Consider the following 22,401-nt stretch of genomic DNA (forward strand, 5'->3'; position numbering starts at 1 on the left):
CCCTAAACCAACTAGGTGAAAAATCTGTCTGTGCCCTTGAGAAAGGCACTTAACTCTAGTTGCTCTGGATAAGTGTGTCTGCTAAAATGTAGAAAGGCTGAATTTGTTTTCAGGTTTGAAAACAAGACAAAATGTCTGTGAAGAGGTTTATGTATTTGTTTTCTCAGTTAAATGAGGCATGTTGTGGATTTAAGTGATTGGTGTGTAGAAACAGATAAATCTGAAATGAAAAATTCAGAACATTTTCTCCGTTATTTGAAATGTCGAATAGCTAACTGGTTGTGGTGTGAAGGTTGGTAATGTGTTACAACAGTATGATGTTTGGGGTGAAGAAAGAGGGTAGAGACAGACAGGGAAGACAAAAATATAACTTTTTTTGTCAGACTAGTTTCAGGCTCATTCAAATAGAGAGTGGAACTGCTCTTGCTATTCATTCATTGACGATCCACAGGTGTGAACCGTGTACTTTCTTACTGTGCTAATGTCTTCACACTACAAAAGGGAAACATCCATTTACAAAAAAAGTATAGGTTGGGGTTTATTTGATTTACATACTACATACTTTACACTTTACTTTTAAAAAAACGACAGTGTACTATGCTGGTTCCCTCTTCTTGAGCTTGTTCAGTGTATTATGTAGTCTTCAGTTCCTGTTCCTACAGCTTATTGAAAGTTTAACATGACTTGTACAAATGATTTTCCTCTTGAGTGGAAATCTTCTCAAGAAGGCAAGCAGTGAAATTGCTTGCTGCGATAAATCTAGCCAGTTCCGATAATGTGGACCTAATTAGCATTATGAGCCATTTTTTGTAATAAAGAAATGTAGGCTGTTGGTTGTGAAACATATATGGTAACCGCGTGGTATAACGCTCGACACAAATCATGTCTTATCTGTTTCTACACACCAATCACAAATGAAAAATTCTGAACAGTTGCTCCTTTAATTCAATATAAATTTAGTAAGCTAGCAAAGTCAGCCAGCATAGCAGGAGCTAGATACCTCTCCTCACTGCAATGCTTTGCCATTACTGTGGTTTCTTAGGTGGAGCTGTGGTTTTATATCTCTTTGAGTTGGAAATCAAAGTATGAGTGTGATAATGAGTCAAAGGGAGCAGTCTGCGCCACATTTTGTTGTTGAATTGTCCTTGTTCACTTGATAACCGTGTGAAAACGCAGCAAACTAGCATGGGAGAGACACAGCTAGGAACTATACACTATTTGAATAAGAGAGATCATGTGCCCAGGTTCACAATCCATATACAGCACCCCCTCACACCGGTGAAGTCAAGCTGCATGCTCGCTTCCTCCCATCCCCCTCCTGGCCTCTCCCTCCCCTCCCCCACTGCCCTCCTGTGTGTGTGTGTGTGTGTGTGTGTGTGTGTGTGTGTGTGTGTGTGTGTGTGTGTGTGTGTGTGTGTGTGTGTGTGTGTGTGTGTGTGTGTGTCAGTCAGCCCTGGCAGGTGTGAAAGGATGGGTGTGTTTCATAGGCAACAGCTCGTGTGACACACCAGCTCCATGCGGTCCCCTCTCAATGTCCATGTGGGGACAGGGCTCAATAGCTATGGCCAATTATGTGCTACGTGACACTTGTTGCGAGGTGCCTGGATGACTCGCATGGGACTCCGATAGCTGTTGTTTTTCGCAACCTCTGAGTAACCGTGACTACTTGTGCTGGAATTATTCATGATGTTTGACATGAAACAGGTTTTTGTGTGTGTTTCACCCAACAGGGAAACAACAAGCTTGACCTGCATAGTTAAAGCATTCAGAAATGAATACGTTGCTAATCTTGTATCAATGATCCACGAGACACGAACAAAGAAACAAGTCATAAACAGCAGCCTGAACAAAGCTTGCTCAAACGTTTTATGCAGCTCGCACAGGCAATGCATTGAAGTAGTGTCTTTGACTATCTGTTGGCCTTTTCACATTGTAACATTCTGGGTGGATCTAATGAAATCTGTGCTGGCAGGAAACCTGCTCACACTGAAACTCCCTGCTTCTTAAAGTTCACTCTAAAACGCCTGCCTGCTTTTTTATCACTCAGACACACGTAAAACTCCTCAGTAGTGGCATGTATGTAACGAGGTTTATGCTCACCACCAACGTTTTGCTCATTGACACAGCTTTTTGTGAGACAGTCGCACACAAGGAGACGGTCGACGCCCTATCAGTGTGTGTACTATAGATTTAAGTTGATGTGAAAACCTGTAGCCCCAAACCCCACCCAACCCAGATAAACAGATGTGTTCTGCCAGAGTGATGTCGGGGGGGTTAGAATGAGGGGGTTAGAGGGGTGTGTGGGGGGGGTTAGTGGGTGTGCAGGTAGGAGTTAGAATGAGGGGGTTAGAGGGGTGTGTGGGGGGGTTAGTGGGGTGTGTAGGTGGGAGTTAGAATAAGGGGGTTAGAGGGTGTGTGGGGGGGTTAGTGGGGTGTGCAGGTGGGAGTTAGAATGGGGGGGTTAGAGGGGTGTGTGAGGGGGTTAGTGGGGTGTGCAGGTAGGAGTTAGAATGGGGGGGTTAGAGGGGTGTGTGAGGGGGTTAGTGGGGTGTGCAGGTAGGAGTTAGAATGAGGGGGTTAGTGGGGTGTGTAGGTGGGAGTTAGAATGAGGGGGTTAGAGGGGTGTGTGGCGGGGGTCTCTAAGAGGTTCACACGAAAAGGATGCAGCTGTATCCAGTAATACAAGAGAGAAGGGGCCAACTAAAGGAACTGGTGGTTGATAGGAGAGCGAGGTGGGGAAGGGAACCTGATTGGTGGGTTCCTTTCCTACCTTGTGTCAGGAACGTCAACCATTTATAGCTCTCTGGCTTTGCCTAAGTAGATTGATACTGCTTGTCACGGAGGGTATCACTAATCTTGTTGACCCCTGGTTAAAGGTCTTCCTAAACTATACGTCGGATTCAGTATTTTACGATTATTACATGTCACACTGTGCAATGTTACCAAATTAAAATACTGATATTATTATTTTTAATTTTTTTTATTTCACCTTTTATTTAACCAGGTAGGCCAGTTGAGAACAAGTTCTCATTTACAACTGCGATCTGACCAAGATAAAGCAAAGCAGTGCGACACAAACAACAACACAGAGTTACACATGGAATAAACAAACGTACAATCAACATAATAGAAAAAAATCTATATACAGTGTGTGCAAATGAGGTAAGGTTAGGGAGGTAAGGCAATAAATAGGCCGTAGTGGCGAAGTAATTACAATTTAGCAATTATACACTGGAGTGATAGATGGGCAGAAGATAAATGTGCAAGTAGAGATACTGGGGTGCAAAGGAGCAAAAAAATAAATAACAATATGGGGATGAGGTAGTTGGATGGGCTATTTACAGATGGGCTATGTACAGGTGCAATGATCTGTGAGCTGCTCTGACAACTGATGCTTAAAGTTAGTGAGGGAGATATGAGTCTCCATTAACCTGAACAGATTGTACAATTTGCTTCAGTTCTGTGGTCATATTCTGCGATTGGCTTGAGAGGCTACGTCAGCTGACATCGTCAACCTCAGGGTGTATTTGATCTGAACATGTGCCAGCACCATCAGCGCAGCCTCCCTCTACGCTTATGTGCGAGTGAAATGAGTTCAGAAAAACTGAAAGTATGCAATCTTAGAAATACAAACTTTATATGTCCGAACTCAGAATAAAATAGGCTTCCCCAAAATAACATGGTCGCTGTGGTAGAATGTTTATTTTGATTGGGGATTTTGTGCATTTATCAAAATCCCATCAGGTAGCCTGATTTCACGTCATGTAGGGCCTAAACATGATTATTAGGAAAATGTGTTTTTCTTGTAAAGCATGTAAACACTTAAATCAAACTCTTATATTCGTTTGACTATTCATAATAATCGCATTATTGTGTGCATACTCAGTGCCGGCCATGTTCCTATGTGTCTGTTACCGGGATCGGCTCGTTACACCAGTCACACTACACGATAAACGCTCAACATTTGGAACTTAATCGGCAGACCTAGACCCTGTCACATTGAACAAGCCAAGATGTCCGACAATCGTTTACCACCTAAGAATTTGCCCATGACAAGGAGTTTATCTGTTCCCAGATATTGTAAGTGGAAAAGGAAGAGCATGATGGTTTCGCTGTGGAGGAGGAGTTGGAGGCAGGGGGGGAGAGAGAGAGAGACACACAAAATTAAGAAAAGCTTTTACTATGTACAGACTCTGTGAGTATAGCCTTGCTATTGAGAGAGGCCGCCGTTGGCAGACCTGGCTTTCGAGAAGATAGGCTATGTGCACACTGCTCACATAATGAGGTGGAAACTGAGCTGTGCTTACTAACTTGCCAAATGTATGACCATATTAGAGACACATATTTCCCTCAGATTACACAGACCCACAAAGAATTCCAAAACAAATCCAATTTTGATAAACTCCAATATTGGCCGGTGTAGGCCTTCATTGTAAATAAGAATTTGTTCTTAACTGACTTGCCTAGTTAAATAAAGGTTAAATAAAATATTTAAAAAATCTATTAGGTGAAATACCACAGTGTGCCATCACAGCAGTATGATGTTTTCCATTTTGTATTTTAACTATTTGCACATCGTTTCAACACTGTATATAGACATAATATGACATTTGAAATGTCTTTTATTCTTTTGGAACTTCTGTGAGAGAGAGTGAGGGAGAGAGAGCATTTTGAAGATTTATGGCTTGGCACTCCTCGAAATGCATGCATCCTGTAATTAAGACTGGCCTTGCCTCCAGCCCTACATTTATTACCGCCCCTCCCCCACCTAGTCATCCAGCCTCCCGTCCTTCTGATAATAAGATCTAACTGCAGCTTGGCATCACTAATGGGCGCTAGACGCCACAAAGAGAATGGCCTGTTTGTGATTACACAGCAAGAGCCTGCAAAAAGTACTCCCAAGTCCAGAACAAGACTAGAGTTTTGCATTGTGTGCTCTGGCCAAACTGTTGTATTGATGAAGCATCTTGTGCACTTAACAAAAATATAAACGCATAATGCAACAATTTCAAAGACTTTACTGAGTTACAGTTCATATAAGGAAATCAGTCCATTGAAATAAATTAATTATGCCCTAATCTATGGATTTCACATGACTGGGAATACAGATATGCATCTGTTGGTCACAGATACTGTACCTTACAAAAAGAAGTAGGGGCGTGGATCAGAAAACCAGTGAGTATCTGGGGTGACCACCATTTGCCTCATGCAGCGCAACACATCTCCTTTACATAGAGACATAGAGTTGATCAGGCGGTTGATTGTTGCCTGTGGAATGTTGTCCAACTCCTATTCAATGGCTGTGCAAAGTTGCTGGATATTGTCGGGAACTGGAACATGCTGTTGTACACGTTGATCCAGAGCATCCCAAACATGCTCAATGGGTGACATGTCTGATGAGTATGCAGGCCATGGAAAAGCTGGGACATTTTCCGCTTCCAGGAATTGTGTACAGATCCTTGCAATATGGGGCCATCTATTATCATGCTGAAACATGAGGTGATGAATGGCACGACAATGGGCCTCAGGATCTCGTCACGGTATCTCTGTGCATTCAAATTGCCATCGATAAAATGCAATTGCGTTTGTTGTCCGTAGCTTATGCCTGCCCATACCATAACCCCACTGCCACCATGGAGCACTCTGTTCACAATGTTGACATCAGCAAACCGCTCGGCCACACAATGCCATACACGCTACGCTGCCATCTGCCCGGGAAAGTTGAAACCGGGATTCATCCGTGAAGAGCACACTTCTCCATCATGCCAGTGGCCATCGAATGCTGAGCATTTTCCCACTGAAGTCTGTTATGACGCCGAACTGCAGTCAGGTCAAGACCCTGGAGAGGACGACGAGCATGCAGATGAGCTTCCCTGAGACGGTTTCTGACAGTTTGTGCAGAAATTCTTTTGTTACGCAAACCCACAGTTTCATCAGCTGTCCGGGTGCCTCGTCTCAGATGATCCCGCAGGTGAAGAAGCCGGATGTGGAGGTCCTGGGCTGGAGTAGGTTACACATGGTCTGTGGTTGTGAGGCCGGTTGGACGTACTGCCAAATTCTCTAAAACAGAGTTATGGTAGAGAAATTAACATTAAATTCTCTGGCAACAGCGCTGGTAGACATTCCTACAGTCAGCATGCCAATTGCACACTCCCTCAAAACTTGAGACATCTGTGGCATTGTGTTGTGTGACGACAACTGCACATTTTATAGTCCCCAGCACAAGGTGCACCTGTGTAATGATCATGCTGTTTAATCAGATAAAATATATATATATATATATATATATATATATAATTTAAGCTATATAGATATATATATTTATATATATATATATAATAATTTAAGCTTTTTTTATATATATATATATAATAATTTAAGAGCAAATTCTTATTTACAATGACAGCCTACCGGAACTCCCAATCACAGCCAGTTATGATACAGCCTGGATTTGAACCAGAGTGTCTGTAGTGATGCCTCTAGCACTGAGATGCAGTGCCTGAAACCACTGCGCCACTCAGGAGCCCACTCAGGAGCTTCTTGATATGCCACACCTGTCAGGTGGATGGATTATCTTGGCAAAGGAAAAATGCTCACTAACAGCGATGGAAACACATCTGTGCACAAAATTTGAGAGAATTAAAGCATTTTGTGTGTATTTCTGGGATCTTTTATTTCAGCTCATGAAACATGGGACCAACACTTTACATGTTGCATTTATATTTTAGTTCGGTATATGTCATTTCAGAGAGAATTAAAACCCAATGATGAAACAAAATGTATTCTCCCGCCTCAGCTATACATTATTGGTTTGATTTGTAAACTACACTTTTGTTTGACACGCTAGTCAGTCAGTGTGAATCAATCTTTGTTGTGAACAATCTTCATACCGCAATTTAAGTTACCACAATAGCCCACTGTATTTCCCTGAGCCATGTGCTTCACTTTTACTGTTAATTTTCACTGAACTTTCCGGAGCTCTCGGCCATAGCAGCTGGGCCACATCAGGTTTTCATCATACTAGACCTCCTCTCTCGACTTAATGGCATTCTAAAGCTGAGGCTCCATCCTCCATTTTGGGGCAATAATAGTTCTCAACCCCCCTTTGTAATCTACTCCCAGCTGTAACCTGTTTTCATCTCTCCCCCTCTTCTCCTCTCCTCTCCAGCTCTACGAACTAGATGGAGACCCAAAGAGAAAAGAGTTCCTGGATGACCTATTCAGCTTCATGCAAAAGAGAGGTGAGCGAGTATTGTAAAAGGAGTGGCGTATATGCAAGACAGTACTGTACCTTTCTGTCCCAGTATGTCATGCAGCAGAGCCGCATTAATACAAATGAAAGACATGACTCGATAGAGATTTCACTGTTTGCCTTGGTGGGTTAGTACTGAGAGGCCCTGTTGTGTTCTCTAGCCACCTGCCCCTGCCCCTCCCCCCTTCACTGACATAGGAAACACCACTCTCAGCTTTCACCTCTGTGGGTGGATCTTTATTCATTTGCAGATGATTGCTTTATGGTCTGCCAAGCCTTCACTGTTCCCAGCTCATCTAAAACTAAAGCCTACATGAGACTGCATGTGTCAACTTAGGAATGTATTTTGGTATATATTTAGGCGCCAGAGTTTTTAATGTAGCTCTGTTAAGTTATGGTGTTTGGTTTGGTTCAGCATTTGCATCTTTTATTAATGATCGTCACTTCGTCAGACTCTGTTTGTATTTAGTCTGGTTGCCCATTACTCTTCCTGGGGTCATGCAAAATGAAGGCAGATATATACAATTAAAAACATGACATTACATTTCACAACATATTTCACAACACGTTAAGTGTGTGCCCTCAGGCAAACAGCACAGCACATTGTATCATTTTGATTCACAAACTAGTTCTACTTTGGAAATATAAGACCAACATGTTTAAGGTAATAGCAATAAATATTATTATGTTAAGATAGTAAGTGTGGAAAATCCAGTATTGGATGTTTAGGGTATGTTTACACTATACACTGTGCCCTCAAACAAATGTATGGGCTGCTCTGCGTGCCTAGTTGCTCAAAGAATTGGACACTGCCCTCTAGGTACAATATAGGGAATTGAAAAGAGACTGAGAGGAGAACATTTTCCTGTTTTTTTCCCCCCATAGCTTTCTTTCAGAATTATTTTTAAAAAGTCATGTTTTTTTTAAGCACAATTAGACCCAATACCATAACAAGAACAAAACAGACATGGCATTGACAATTGATTATGTATTGAAGTATTGTGTGCTAAGAAAAGGTGTGATACTCTCCATAGGAAAACAATACCGTAGAACCAGGGTTGGGTAGGTTACTTTCTAAATGTAATCTGTTACAGTTACTACTTACCTGTCCAAAATTGTAATCAGTAATGTAACTTTTGGATTACGCAAACTCAGTAACATAATTTGATTACTTTCAGTTACTTTATGATTACTTTACCCTTACTTTATTATTACTCCCGAGTGGCGCAGCGCTCTAAGGCACTATATCTTAGTGCTAGAGGCGTCACTACAGACCCTGGTTTGATTCCAGGCTGTATCACAACCGGTCGTGATTGGGAGTCCCATAGGGCGGTGCACAATTGGACCTGCACCGTCCAGGTTAGGGTTTGGCCGGGGGTAGGCCTTCATTGTAAATAAGAATTCTTAACTGGCTTGCCTAGTTAAATAAAGGTTAAATAAAAAATGTATATAAATAAGAGGCATTGGAAGCAGACAAAAAGGATCCATCAAATGCCTTTGGTGTGTCATCATAGTGATCGCTCAGGTGTAACAAGCTTAAACTTGCGCCTTTTTGTCAGTGCTGAATTGAATGTCAATGAGAAAACAAGGTGTCATAATGTATTTTTTTTTAAATCAAACATCCTTTCTGAATTTAAAAGTAATCCAAGAAGTAAGCATCTAGTTTTTCAAAAGTATTTTTAATATGATTTTTTTTTTAATTGCTTGTAATGTAACTGATTACAGTTCATTTTTTGGTAATCCGATTACATGTAACTGATTACATTTAATCAGTTACTGTCCAACCCAGAATATAGAACATGACATTTCTGAATATGTTTTTGTACTCCTGAAGCATTAAAATGTTTCAGACCACTAGAAAGTTTTCTCAGTTCACAGTCAGTTCCATGACAACTTATCAAAAGGGAAACCTAGAAAAAGAGTATGGTGTTAGCGACAGGCAGTGAGTTGTCTTTTCCTCATCTTCAGGAACCCCTGTGAACAGGATCCCCATCATGGCCAAGCAGGTCCTAGACCTGTACATGCTGTACCAGCTGGTGACAGAGAAGGGAGGCCTGGTGGAGGTCATCAACAAGAAGCTGTGGAGAGAGATCACTAAAGGACTCAACCTGCCTACCTCAATTACCAGTGCAGCCTTTACTCTCAGGACACAGTGAGTACACACACACGCGTGAACACACACTTACACACACACACACACACACACACACACACACACACACACACACACACATGCGCGAGCACACACTTATGTACACACGCACACCGAACACACACACATTCCCCCATATCATTTGTAAACTTGTTTCAAGGTATACTTATCCATTGTAATACTGTGTTTTTCAAATAGTTTCATATTTCATAAAATTATCCCAATACCAACTGAAATGTATTTTTCACAGGTACATGAAGTACCTGTATCCATACGAATGTGACAAGAGGAGCCTCAGCAACCCCAACGAGCTCCAGGCAGCTATCGACTGTAACCGACGGGAGGGCCGCCGGCAGAGCTTCGGCAGCTCCCTCTTCACCTACTCCCCCAATGGGACCCCCACCATGCTGTCCTCCCCCAAGATGTCCATGCAGAACATGGGGATGAACGTGGCCACCAACGGAGGCCACTCTCTCACTCCCATCCAAAAAATCAAGAAAGGTACATAAAAGGAAGGGTTGGGGTTTTGAACTTTGTATGCACTCGTCTAGCCAACGATGAACATAGTGTTGATGGATAGAAAGGTGTTTTGTTATACTCAGATATCTTTAAAGGACAATTATTCTGCATTGAGATGAGGAAGTATATTTGTATTTTTTTATAAATAAAAAAAAGTGGGTTCATTCATATCACAGACATGAATAAAGCCAACGATTGAAGTGAACGTGAACACAACGAGGGTTGGGAGGGTTCATACTTATCACAGAACGGTTGAAGTGAACAGGTACCCATAACATCAGACAACAGATACTTCATTTGAAAAGCTACCACATCCTGGACCAAAACTACCCGCTCTAAACTTCTCCGTCTCCCCTCTCCCCTGTAGAAGAGGAGGGTGGCCAGCCTGTGTCCAGCTTGGGCTTCATGTCCAGGCACCCTCTGGTTGGTAATTCGGCGGCGGCGGTGCAGGCAGCAGCGGCCCAGTTAGCGGCTCTAGAGCAGCTGAGGGACAGACTGGAGGCAGGCGAGCCCCCGGAGAAGAAGATTGCCCTACCAGCTGAGAAGCACCAGCGGCTGCTGCAGAGAGCGCTGCAGCACAATCTGCTGGCCAGGACTACCCAGATGCCCATGAACATCCGCATCAACAACCAAGGTAGAGCCTGTTGCCATTTTTAAATGCACTTTAAATAATGTTAAATTTGATTTGAAAATACCAAGATTGGTCCACCATTGCTTCCCTTCAGTAAAATGATTTCTTAGTATAGTTAATAAATAAAAAGGTGTGATGGGTTCGCACTCAAAAAGATGTTGCATACAGCTTAATTCATTTTTCTATTTTATTTTATTATTTTCACTTCATCAGGGATTAGCATACACAGACGTTTCAGCTTTTCAGCCTTCTTCAGTGTGTAGGTACAAAGCTTTTTCATTCAAAACAGCATTTGTAGGGAACACAGGTGAGCAACTGATGAGCAAAAGGTGCTTCTAATCAGGTTTGCCACCAATGTTCCCTCTAAACTGCACGCATGCGCAGGTGCGCAGTAGCCCCGAGCGCAGAAGAAATATCAGCCCACTGAGAGAAGCACAAGATTGAACTTCACTCAACTTTCTAGAGTTTTCCGTTAGTTAACACTATCAACGTTTTCCTTTACTGTGGCAATTGTGATCGAATCAACGCAATATTAGCTACATTCAATGCAACATACCGAAAAACAAAACAAATTATGCAAGAGATTTTGTTGTAGGCACAAGGCATCAGAGTATGATTATTTTGCGCACTGACTCAGCCCATACTCTACACAGACCGGTGCATAACCAATCAGAGCTGCAGAAGGCCTATATGCAAATAGACCATTACCATATATGGATCTGTGTCATTTCATTTGAACTGGACTGTGTTTACAGCTGTGGTAGTGAGTAGATGCGTTTGTTTTGAGATCAAAGCAAGAGGTGCATGTAGCCACATGTGCACATTCTGTTCATAACCTTTGCTAGTTAGTGAGTTATTAGCCCAGTTATAGATCATTTGTAGTCTCCAATAGGGGTGGGATTGCTTACTACAAGAGCACAAAACATGTTCATTTCTAGACATTTTTGAAAGCAAGTCCAGTACAGAGCTTTTTTCTTGTCTTAAAGGGACAGTGTTGTATTTTGAGACAGGCTTGAATAAACTAAGTAGCCAATAGACAGAGGGTAGCATAATTTGTCTGACTCTCTGTAATAATGGTATGGGAATAATAATGCATTTTATTTTGTCAAGTGGTTTCTTGCATCAAACAACACAACATGTTCAGTCACGTCCTTGTCTGAAGGACAAGTGGATAAACAGGTTAATGTCAAGCCCTGCATGTTTTTTTCCCAAAAGTCTCATGGAATGTAGGCCTACATTGAACACCATACATTGGCTGCTACTGTAGGTTGAATGATAGAACAGCTATTTCCATGTTAAAATGTTATGGGATGCATTTTCTCTCATGGTAGGCCACTGGCAGGCCTACATTATGATCAAATAGCCACAGTAGCCTACTTGGCCCAAGTTAAAACTAACTTAAAGCGGTTACAGCCTCAGTGTTCACAGTAAACGCGTGCTGGAAGTTGCACAGAATTTTCACAACGTTTAAGTTAGAGGGAACATTGGTTGTCACTCACCTGCCAATCAGGGATGTGGCTTCTCTGGTCTACCTGTATACAAGTTACAGTCATATACAAATACAGAATGATAGGGTATGGGAGCGGGCACAAAGGGCAACTGAGGACATCAGGTGGGAACCATTCATGAATCAATTGCCTTAGGTGTCCACTCACTTGGATACTTTGGTAAACTATCTTGTGAATTGATATAAAGTATCCAAGTGAGCGGGGTGGGTTCCATTTGTTTGTTAGGTTGTTCCAGAAGTTAGTTAGTTTATTCAGATATTCCTTATTACAGGTTATTAGATTGTTCAATTAATTTATTTATACGTTTGTTTGTGCAGTTAGTTTAAGATCCTTTTATTCGTCAATTGTACACAAGGTCCGACCGAAACTCCTCTGAAAGACAAACATACATATACAGGTTGGAGAAGTTAGAGCAGGGGGCTGCCACACTGGTGCAGTTGTTGTGGGGGGAGTTAAGTGACTTGCTTAGACCCAGGATTTGAACTGGCAACCCTCCAGTTGCTGGCTCGCTTCTCGAAACTCTAGGCTACCTGCATATCTACACATTTTCCTGAGATGTTGATGCTTATATCTGCTATTAAACATCACCTATGAGTGTTGTGTACATTACATGCTGTGTGCCTTTTCTCAGATGGCCGACAGGACTCAGCTCTCAATCTCACAACTAATGGCATGAGCAGCATCAGTATGTCAGTGGAACTCAATGGAGTCATGTACACCGGTGAGTCACCAGTCACAGAATCAACAACACGGTCTTGTGTTACCATACAGTACCTGTGAAAGTTTGGACACACCTACTCATTCAAGGGTTTTTCTTTTTTACATTTTCTACATTGTAGAATAATAGTGAAGACATCACAACTATGAAATAACACATATGGAATCATGTAGTAACCATAAAAGTGTTAAACAAATGAAAATATATTTTATATTTGAGATTCTTCAGAGTAGCCACCCTTTGCCTTGATGACAGCTTTGCATACTCTTGGCATCATCTCATCCAGCTTCATGAGATAGTCACCTGGAATGCATTTCAATTAACAGATGTGCCTTGTTAAAAGTTATTTTGTGGAATTTCTTTCCTTCTTAATGCGTTTGAGCCAATCAGTTGTGTTGTGACAAGGTAGGGGTGGTATACAGAAGATATACTTATTTGGTAAAAGACCAAGTCCATATTATGGCTAGAACAGCTCAAATAAGCAAAGAGAATTGACAGTCCATCATTACTTTAAGACATGAAGGTCAGTCAATACGGAAAATTTCAAGAACTTTGAACGTTTCTTCAAATGCAGTCGCAAAAACCATCAAGCGCTATGATGAAACTGGCTCTCATGAGGACCACCACAGGAAAGGAAGACCCAGAGTTATCTCTGCAGCAGAGGATAAGTTCATTAGCGTTAACTGCACCTCAGATTGCAGCCCAAATAAATGCTTCACAGAGTTCAAGTAACAGACACATCTCAACATAAACTGTTCAGAGGAGACTGCGTGAATCAGGCCTTCATGGTCGAATTGCTGTAAAGAAACCACTTTTAAAGGACACCAATAAGAAGAAGAGACTTGCTTGGGCCAAGGAACACGAGCCATGGACATTAGACCGGTGGAAATCTGTCCTTTGGTCTGATGAGTCCAAATTAGAGATTTTTGGTTCCAACCACCGTGTCTTTGTGAGATGCAGAGTAGGTGAACGGATGATCTCTGCATGTGTGGTTCCCACTGTGAAGCATGAAGGAGGAGATGTGGGGGTGCTTTGCTGGTGACACTGTCTGTGATTTATTTAGAATTCAAGGCACACTTAACCAGCATGGCTACCAAAGCATTCTGCAAAGATACGCCGTCCCATCTGGTCTGCACTTAGTGGGACTATCATTTGTTTTTCAATAGGACAATGACCCAAAACACACCTCCAGGTTGTGAAAGGGTGACCTGGCCTCCACAATCACCCGACCTCAACCCAAATGAGATGGTTTGGGATTAGTTGGACCCCAGAGTGAAGGAAAACAGCCAACAAATACTCAGCATATGTGGGAACTCCTTGGTTTTGAGAATGCCAAGAGTGTGCAAAGCTGTCATCAAGGGTGGCTACTTTGAAGAATCTAAAATATAATATACACTGCTCAAAAAAATAAAGGGAACACTTAAACAACACAATGTAACTCCAAGTCAATCACACTTCTGTGAAATCAAACTGTCCACTTAGGAAGCAACACTGATTGACAATAAATTTCACATGCTGTTGTGCAAATGGAATAGACAACAGGTGGAAATTATAGGCAATTAGCAAGACACCCCCAATAAAGGAGTGGTTCTGCAGGTGGGGACCACAGACCACTTCTCAGTTCCTATGCTTCCTGGCTGATGTTTTGGTTACTTTTGAATGCTGGCGGTGCTTTCACTCTAGTGGTAGCATGAGACGGAGTCTACAACCCACACAAGTGGCTCAGGTAGTGCAGCTCATCCAGGATGGCACATCAATGCGAGCTGTGGCAAGAAGGTTTGCTGTGTCTGTCAGCGTAGTGTCCAGAGCATGGAGGTGCTACCAGGAGACAGGCCAGTACATCAGGAGACGTGGAGGAGGCCGTAGGAGGGCAACAACCCAGCAGCAGGACCGCTACCTCCGCCTTTGTGCAAGGAGGAGCAGGAGAAGCACTGCCAGAGCCCTGCAAAATGACCTCCAGCAGGCCACAAATGTGCATGTGTCTGCTCAAACGGTCAGAAACAGACTCCATGAGGGTGGTATGAGGGCCCGACGTCAACAGGTGGGGGTTGTGCTTACAGCCCAACACCGTGCAGGACGTTTGGCATTTGCCAGAGAACACCAAGATTGGCAAATTCGCCACTGGCGCCCTGTGCTCTTCACAGATGAAAGCAGGTTCACACTGAGCACATGTGACAGACGTGACAGAGTCTGGAGACGCCGTGGAGAACGTTCTGCTGCCTGCAACATCCTCCAGCATGACCGGTTTGACGGTGGGTCAGTCATGGTGTGGGGTGGCATTTCTTTGGGGGGCCGCACAACCCTCCATGTGCTCGCCAGAGGTAGCCTGACTGCCATTAGGTACCGAGATGAGATCCTCAGACCCCTTGTGAGACCATATGCTGGTGCTGTTGGCCCTGGGTTCCTCCTAATACAAGACAATGCTAGACCTCATGTGGCTGGAGTGTGTCAGCAGTTCCTGCAAGAGGAAGGCATTGATGCTATGGACTGGCCCGCCCGTTCCCCAGACCTGAATCCAATTGAGCACATCTGGGACATCATGTCTCGCACCATCCACCAACGCCACCTTGCACCACAGACTGTCCAGGAGTTGGCGGATGCTTTAGTCCAGGTCTGGGAGGAGATCCCTCAGGAGACCATCCGCCACCTCATCAGGAGCATGCCCAGGCATTGTAGGGAGGTCATACAGGCACGTGGAGGCCACACACACTACTGAGCCTCATTTTGACTTGTTTTAAGGACATTACATCAAAGTTGGATCAGCCTGTAGTGTGGTTTTCCACTTTAATTTTGAGTGTGACTCCAAATCCAGACCTCCATGGGTTGATAAATTGGATTTCCATTGATTATTTTTGTGTGATTTTGTTGTCAGCACATTTAACTATGTAAAGAAAAAAGTGTTTAATAAGATTATTTCATTCATTCAGATCTAGGATGTGTTATTTTAGTGTTCCCTTTATTTTTTTGAGCAGTGTATATTTTGATTTGTTTAACACTTTTTTGGTTACTGTCACGCCCTGACCAGGTGAACTCTTCTATTTTGGTCAGGGTGTGGCATTTCTATAGTTTATTTTCTATGTTTTTGGTATAGCCTTGCTTTGGGGCGTAATTCTATGTTGGGTTCTGTTGATTCCCAATCAGAGACAGCTGTCGCTAGTTGCCTCTGATTGGGGAATCATATTTAAGTTCCTTTTCCCCCCACGATGTTTGTGGGTTGTTGTCTCTTTGTTTTGAGCACGTAACGTATCGACAGTTTTCTTGATTTTGTGTACATGTTTAATTCCAGTGTGTTCAATAAACATGTGTTCGCTCCCAGCTGCGTTTTGGTCCGCTTCCTTGTCACCAGGCGACGATCGTTACAGAACAACCCACCAAACCAGGACCAAGCAGCGGGAGGAAAAGGAGCGCGAGAGATGGGCTCGCGAGGGGAAGGAGTTCTGGACCTGGGAGGAGATCATGTCGGGGAAAGGACCCTGGCGGACGGATTCCCAGGTCGAGGAGGAAAAGCCAGCCGGTAGACGGAGTCGCAGGCGGCGGTCGAGGAGGCCCGGAAAACAGCCCCAAGAAAACATTTTGATTGAGGACCTGCAGAGGGAAGATCTGGAGGAGGAGCCATGGTATGCGGAGTTGCGCGCTGTGTCGCCAGTGCGCCCGCACAGCCCGGTGCGTCTGGTGGACATGCCCAGCACATGCCGTGCTAGGATGGGCATCCAGCCAGGACGAGTGGCTAAACCGGCTCCACGCTTCAGGTCACCAGTGCGTGTTCCCAGTCCTGTCTGGCCCGTCCCTGCTCCCCGCACCAAGCCATGGGAAGCGGAGTTGCGCGCTGTGTCGCCAGTGCGCCCGCACAGCCCGGTGCGTCCGGTGGACATGCCCAGCACATGCCGTGCTAGGATGGGCATCCAGCCAGGACGAGTGGCTAAACCAGCTCCACGCTTCAGGTCACCAGTACGTGTTCACAGTCCTGTCTGGCCCGTCCCTGCTCCCCGCACCAGGTTAGTGGTGCGTGTCCCCAGTCCTGTCCGGCCCGTCCCTGCTCCCCGCACCAGGTTAGTGGTGCGTGTCCCCAGTCCTGTCCGGCCCGTCCCTGCTCCCCGCACCAGGTTAGTGGTGCGTGTCCCCAGTCCTGTCCGGCCCGTCCTTGCTCCCCGCACCAGGTTAGTGGTGCGTGTCCCCAGTCCGGCCCGGCCCGTCCCGGCTCCCCGCACCAGGTTAGTGGTGCGTGTCCCCAGTCCTGTCCGGCCCATTCCTGCTCCCCGCACCAAGCCAGTGGTGCGTGTCCCCAGTCCAGTCCGGCCCGTCCCTGCTCCCCGCACCAAGCCAGTGGTGCGTGTCCCCAGTCCAGTCCGGCCCGTCCCTGCTCCCCGCACCAGGTTAGTGGTGCGTGTCCCCAGTCCTGTCCGGCCCATTCCTGCTCCCCGCACCAGGTTAGTGGTGCGTGTCCCCAGTCCAGTCCGGCCCGTCCCTGCTCCCCGCACCAAGCCAGTGGTGCGTGTCCCCAGTCCAGTCCGGCCCGTCCCTGCTCCCCGCACCAGGTTGGTGGTGCGTGTCCCCGGTCCTGTCCGGCCCGTCCCTGTTCCCCACACCAGGCCCACGGCGCGTGTCCACAGTCCGGCACGGCCTGTGTCCGGTCCACCGGTGACCAGTCCTGTTCCGGTCGGCGGCTCCGCTCCGGAGCCTGAGCATGCCGCTCCACCGTGGTCCAGTCCGGGCCAGAGGGGTAGGGCTAGGGTGGAGGCAGGGGGAGAAACACTCCCGGGGCCAGAGCCTCCACCGAGGGTGAGGCGCCCACCCGGGTCCCCCCCCTAATAGACTTTAGGTTGGTGCGCCGGGAGTACGCACCGTTGGAGGGGGGGTACTGTCACGCCCTGACCAGGTGAACTCTTCTATTTTGGTCAGGGTGTGGCATTTCTATAGTTTATTTTCTATGTTTTTGGTATAGCCTTGCTTTGGGGCGTAATTCTATGTTGGGTTCTGTTGATTCCCAATCAGAGACAGCTGTCGCTAGTTGCCTCTGATTGGGGAATCATATTTAAGTTCCTTTTCCCCCCACGATGTTTGTGGGTTGTTGTCTCTTTGTTTTGAGCACGTAACGTATCGACAGTTTTCTTGATTTTGTGTACATGTTTAATTCCAGTGTGTTCAATAAACATGTGTTCGCTCCCAGCTGCGTTTTGGTCCGCTTCCTCGTCACCAGGCGACGATCGTTACAGTTACTACATGATTCCATATGAGTTATTTCATAGTTTTGAAGTCTTCACTATTATTCTACAATGTAGAAAATAGTAAAAATAACGAAAACCCCTTGAATGAGTAGGTGAGTCCAAACTTTTGACTGGTACTGTATGTGTTACTATAACTATCATTCCTGAATTCATAACATTGTTTGTCAACAGACCAACTTGCTATCTTTTATTTTTGCAATGACAGAAGTCTCACACTGGTGTTTCTGTTTTCTGTTCCCTTGCAGGTGTACTTTTTGCTCAGGCAGCAGGGTCAGCCTCCTCAGGCCCCTCTGGATCATCAAGTAACAACAAAGCCCCTGGTGGGCACAGTGGATCCTAATGGCTCCCCTACACACCTACCTCATCCACCTATCTTTGATGCTAACTAAAGCCAAAAATAAACCTCATTTTCTACTTAGCCTATGCCAAAAAAAACATATATATGGCAAGACAAACTGAAACTCAGACCACTTGAAGTACACTCTCAGGTCCTCTCATATATTCTTCCCTCTTTTGTTCTTTAGCCTAAATAAGTTTGAATAACTCAACAAGGAGCCAGTATATGATAGATATTTGCACAGCCTATGAATAATTTATTTCTACATAAATGTACAGATTATCTGAGAACAAAAGAAAAAGAATACATTGGAAGGGTAATGCACTGTTTAAACATTTAACACAGCTACTGACTGACAATGAAGCTTCTTCTCAAGAGGAAAAATAAGTTGTTTGTAACATTATCATTCTCCTCATTGTTATTATTATCATCATCATCACTAACAATATACTCATTGCAAAAAATATATATTTAGGATTCTATAAAGCATTTTACATTTCTTGTATTTTAAGTAGAAAAGCTTTAAAGTATGTTATTTCTTCAGGGTATAACAAATTATCATTGCGACCTCATGTTATAGAATTCCTCTTTTACATTTGCAGGATGCAGTCGGAAACAAATCAATCTTTGCTGAGATTTTCTATTAATTGCTCAGACACAGGTTTTGTCTTGCATTTTTTTTGTAGTAGAAGTCACAGGAATTCTTAATGCTCATTGGGCTTTAGAATATGTGCAGGTTTTTCTCAGGTGTCCGCCAGATTGCTGTGAAACAATAACATTGTATTTAACTGCTATATGTTTCTGTCATAGCCACACATTATACAAATGTATTTCCTGGTTTGAGTGTTTGTTTCTCTCATGACACATTTCAACCATATTTTTTTGATTTTCATGTAGAATTTAGTTTTCTATCAGGTTGTTTCATCAATTACCCAGGGTACTCTGTCATTTTATAAGAAGTGGGATCATCTTCACTCTACTTAAAGCTTTTAGTTTAATGGTTGATCACTCTGAGACAACACAGAGTAGGGATTGATATGTGCAAGAATTCTTAGCTCTGCCGTTGTGCGCCTTTAAAACTAAGGTTTGGGGCTGGAAGTGACTCTATTTAGAAGCTTGTCATCATAATGTCTCAAGAGTGCCTACACCTTGATATGTGAAATCTTCATAACGACAAAGCATTAATGAATTTAGCTACATGCTTGCATTATATAGTGCTGCTTATATCCAAGTGCTTCTTATATTCACAGCTATACCATTATCTTCAATCTGTTGAGGAGTCAGAGGAGGCCAGTTTAATGTCAACAGAAGATGTTACAAAGAATACTGTGGGATTGACAGATATCTGTTTCATCTGCTGGCATTTGCTTTACTTAATTTCAGTTATCAGAAGTACAGTTTTTTTGTATATAACACAGTTGCAGAGTAATCATGCTCCTGTAGCAACACAACAATGGTTGTTCTATTAAACAATTTTCACTGAAGCGTATGAAGGAGTCTGTCCTCGCCAGCTAGACCCTGGGGGGAAAAGCTCTCTCAGAGAATAATAAAAGTCATAGCCAATTATTATCCCAATAAATGGCTAACGATAACATAGAGCTGTGTTATGGTTTAAAGGATGGGTGGAAACACCCAATCAATTCCTGACTTTTGGGTCAGCACTGCTCTTCAATTTGATATTTTTACCACTTTGTCCCCAAGGCAAGCATCCCCATCCGAGCATCTTCTCATTTAAAAAAATATACATTTTGATCAGATATCCATTGATTTGCAGCTCTCAGAGATATTTGCATTTTAACTGCTAAGGTGTATTCATCTTAAGATAGCTAGGTGGGATAACCACATATCACAGTAAGTACATTTTTCCTAAATAAAGTAGCTATCAGCAAGTCAGAGCTAGCAAGGGGGGAAAAGGTCATGTGTTTCAGATGTTTGCAGAAGATGGGCAGGGACTCTGCTGTCCTAGCTTCAGGGAGAAACTTGTTCCACCATTGGGGTGCCAGGACAGAGAAGAGCTTGGACTGGGCTGAGCGGGAGCTGCCCTTCAAGAGGGCCAAGAGACCAAAGGTGGCAGAATGGCGTGCTCAGGTTGGGGTGTATGGTTTGAACGTAGCCTGAAGGTAGAGAGGGGTAGTTCCTGTTGCTGCTCTGTAGGCAAATACCATTATCTTGTAGTGAGCTGCGACTGGAACCCAATGGAGTGTGCTGAGGAGCAGAGTGACATGGGAGAACTTGCAACGGTTGAACACCAGGCAGGCTGCAGCGTTCTGAATAAGTTACAGGGGTTTGATGGCACAAGCAGGGAGCCCAGCCAACAGCGAGTTGCAGTATTCCAGATGGGAGATGACAAGTGCCTGGATTAAGACCTGCGCCGCTTCCTGTGTGAGGTAGGGTCATACTCTGTTGTAGAGCATGAACCTGCAGGAGCGAGTCACTGCTTTGATGTTTGCAGAGAACGACAGCATGTTGACCAGTGTCGTGCCAAGGTTCTTTGCACTCTGGGAGGGGGACACCATGGAGATGTCAACTGGGATGGACAGGTCTTGGAGCGGGCAGACCTTCACCGGGAGGAAGAGCAGCTCCATTTTGTTGAGCTTGAGGTGGTGGGCCGAAATCCAAGCTGAGATATCTGCCAAGCAGGCAGAGATATGTGTTGCCACCTAGGTGTCAGAAGGGGAGAAGGAAATAGTAGTTGAGTGTCATCTGCATCGCAGTGAGAGGAGAGACCATGTGAGGATATGACGGAGCTGAGTGAGAGAGAAGAGGAGAGGGCGTAGAACAGAGCCCTGGGTCATGCCAGTAGTGAGAGTACATGGTGCTGACACAGATCCTCTCCACGTCACCTGGTAGGAGCAGCCTGCCAGGTAGGAAGCAGTCCCAAGAGTTTGAGACGCGCAGCCCTGAGAGGGTGGAGAGGAGAATCTGACGGAAGGCTGTTTCTGTATCTTCAAGAAACCGCATCGATTCACACTCAGTACTTTTCAGAATCCTCAGGGAAGGTCGATTTTGACTTTATTGTAGTAACAATAAGGAGATGTTACACACATTGTATACCTCATGGTCTTTTTTCCTGCAGATCCATTTGACCTCAATGTAGGCCAGCTGTGACAGCCTGGGATCGAACCCGGGTCTCTAGTGACGCCTCAAACACGGCGATGCAGTGCCTTAGACCACTGCGCCACTCGGGAGGCCCCACAAATTGATTTTAACAAACAATTGGTCCCCCAAAAAATGCAGCCCTCCGTTGAATTTCAAAATCCCGATGTGGCCCTCGAGCCAAAAAGTTTGCCCACTCCTGGTCTAACGCCTTTAATAATTTATTTATCATAATTGATGACAATCCCTTTGGATTGTTTTGGCAACATGCAATGAGACCAGGGAAGCCTCTGTCAGCAATACTGACTTTATGCCTTGGTGATTCTGCCTCCTAGTGGATGTATTTGTTACAGCACACAATCAGATGCAGTTTGGGATGCATAGCTGTTTCTAGCTTCCGTGGTAGGCCTAATCTCTGCCTTTACTCTGTTTATATTTGATTGCAAGGCCCACAGTTTAGATTTCAACTTGATTTTGAGGAGAATTCTATAATTTCTTCATCTCAACAGAAGTTAGGAGACCTACTTATCATGGAAGAGGCTTGCTTATAGATTTCTATTCTATATCCTTTAGATTTTAGAGATTCTCATCAGAATCTTTCCATGAATGTTCAGCCTTAAGACATTATAAGACATACCACTTGCTTTAGCTATCTGTTTGGTAGATTGTACATGGCTGGGACAACCAAAACATATGTGAAGATGAAATAAAATACAATGTTATCGTGAATGAAAACATATAGTTCTATTTACAGGTTAATTCATAGAATTGTCACAGCATAAGAAATCTTGTAATTATAGCACTTCTGAAAAGTAATTATACACTTCTGAAAAGTAATTATACACTTCTGAAAATTCTTTGGATGGCTCTAGATTATATTACTTTGTTTTTACATTGACGTTTTCTTTAAAAAAAATATGATATAGCAACCTAGCACAGATATTACATTTACAGCTGATGACA

The 22,401-nt window shown here is 44.1% G+C and overlaps 1 protein-coding gene across 4 annotated transcripts in view; it reads left to right on the plus strand.

The window, feature by feature from the left end:
- Positions 1–19,921, plus strand: part of arid3a (AT-rich interactive domain 3A) — a 71,331-nt gene extending 51,410 nt beyond the window's left edge. For all 4 annotated transcript variants that reach the window (XM_029695850.1, XM_029695851.1, XM_029695849.1 and 1 more), the window contains 6 exons: positions 7,169–7,241; positions 9,221–9,404; positions 9,655–9,905; positions 10,291–10,557; positions 12,694–12,783; positions 18,251–19,921. In XM_029695850.1, the coding sequence (XP_029551710.1) occupies positions 7,169–7,241; positions 9,221–9,404; positions 9,655–9,905; positions 10,291–10,557; positions 12,694–12,783; positions 18,251–18,345 (960 nt within the window). In that variant the 3' untranslated portion in view covers positions 18,346–19,921. The remainder of the gene's footprint in view (positions 1–7,168; positions 7,242–9,220; positions 9,405–9,654; positions 9,906–10,290; positions 10,558–12,693; positions 12,784–18,250) is intronic.
- Positions 19,922–22,401: the final 2,480 nt, after the last annotated feature.

The sequence above is a fragment of the Salmo trutta genome, chromosome 17 (genome assembly GCF_901001165.1).
Source record: "Salmo trutta chromosome 17, fSalTru1.1, whole genome shotgun sequence".
Lineage (NCBI taxonomy): Eukaryota > Metazoa > Chordata > Actinopteri > Salmoniformes > Salmonidae > Salmo > Salmo trutta.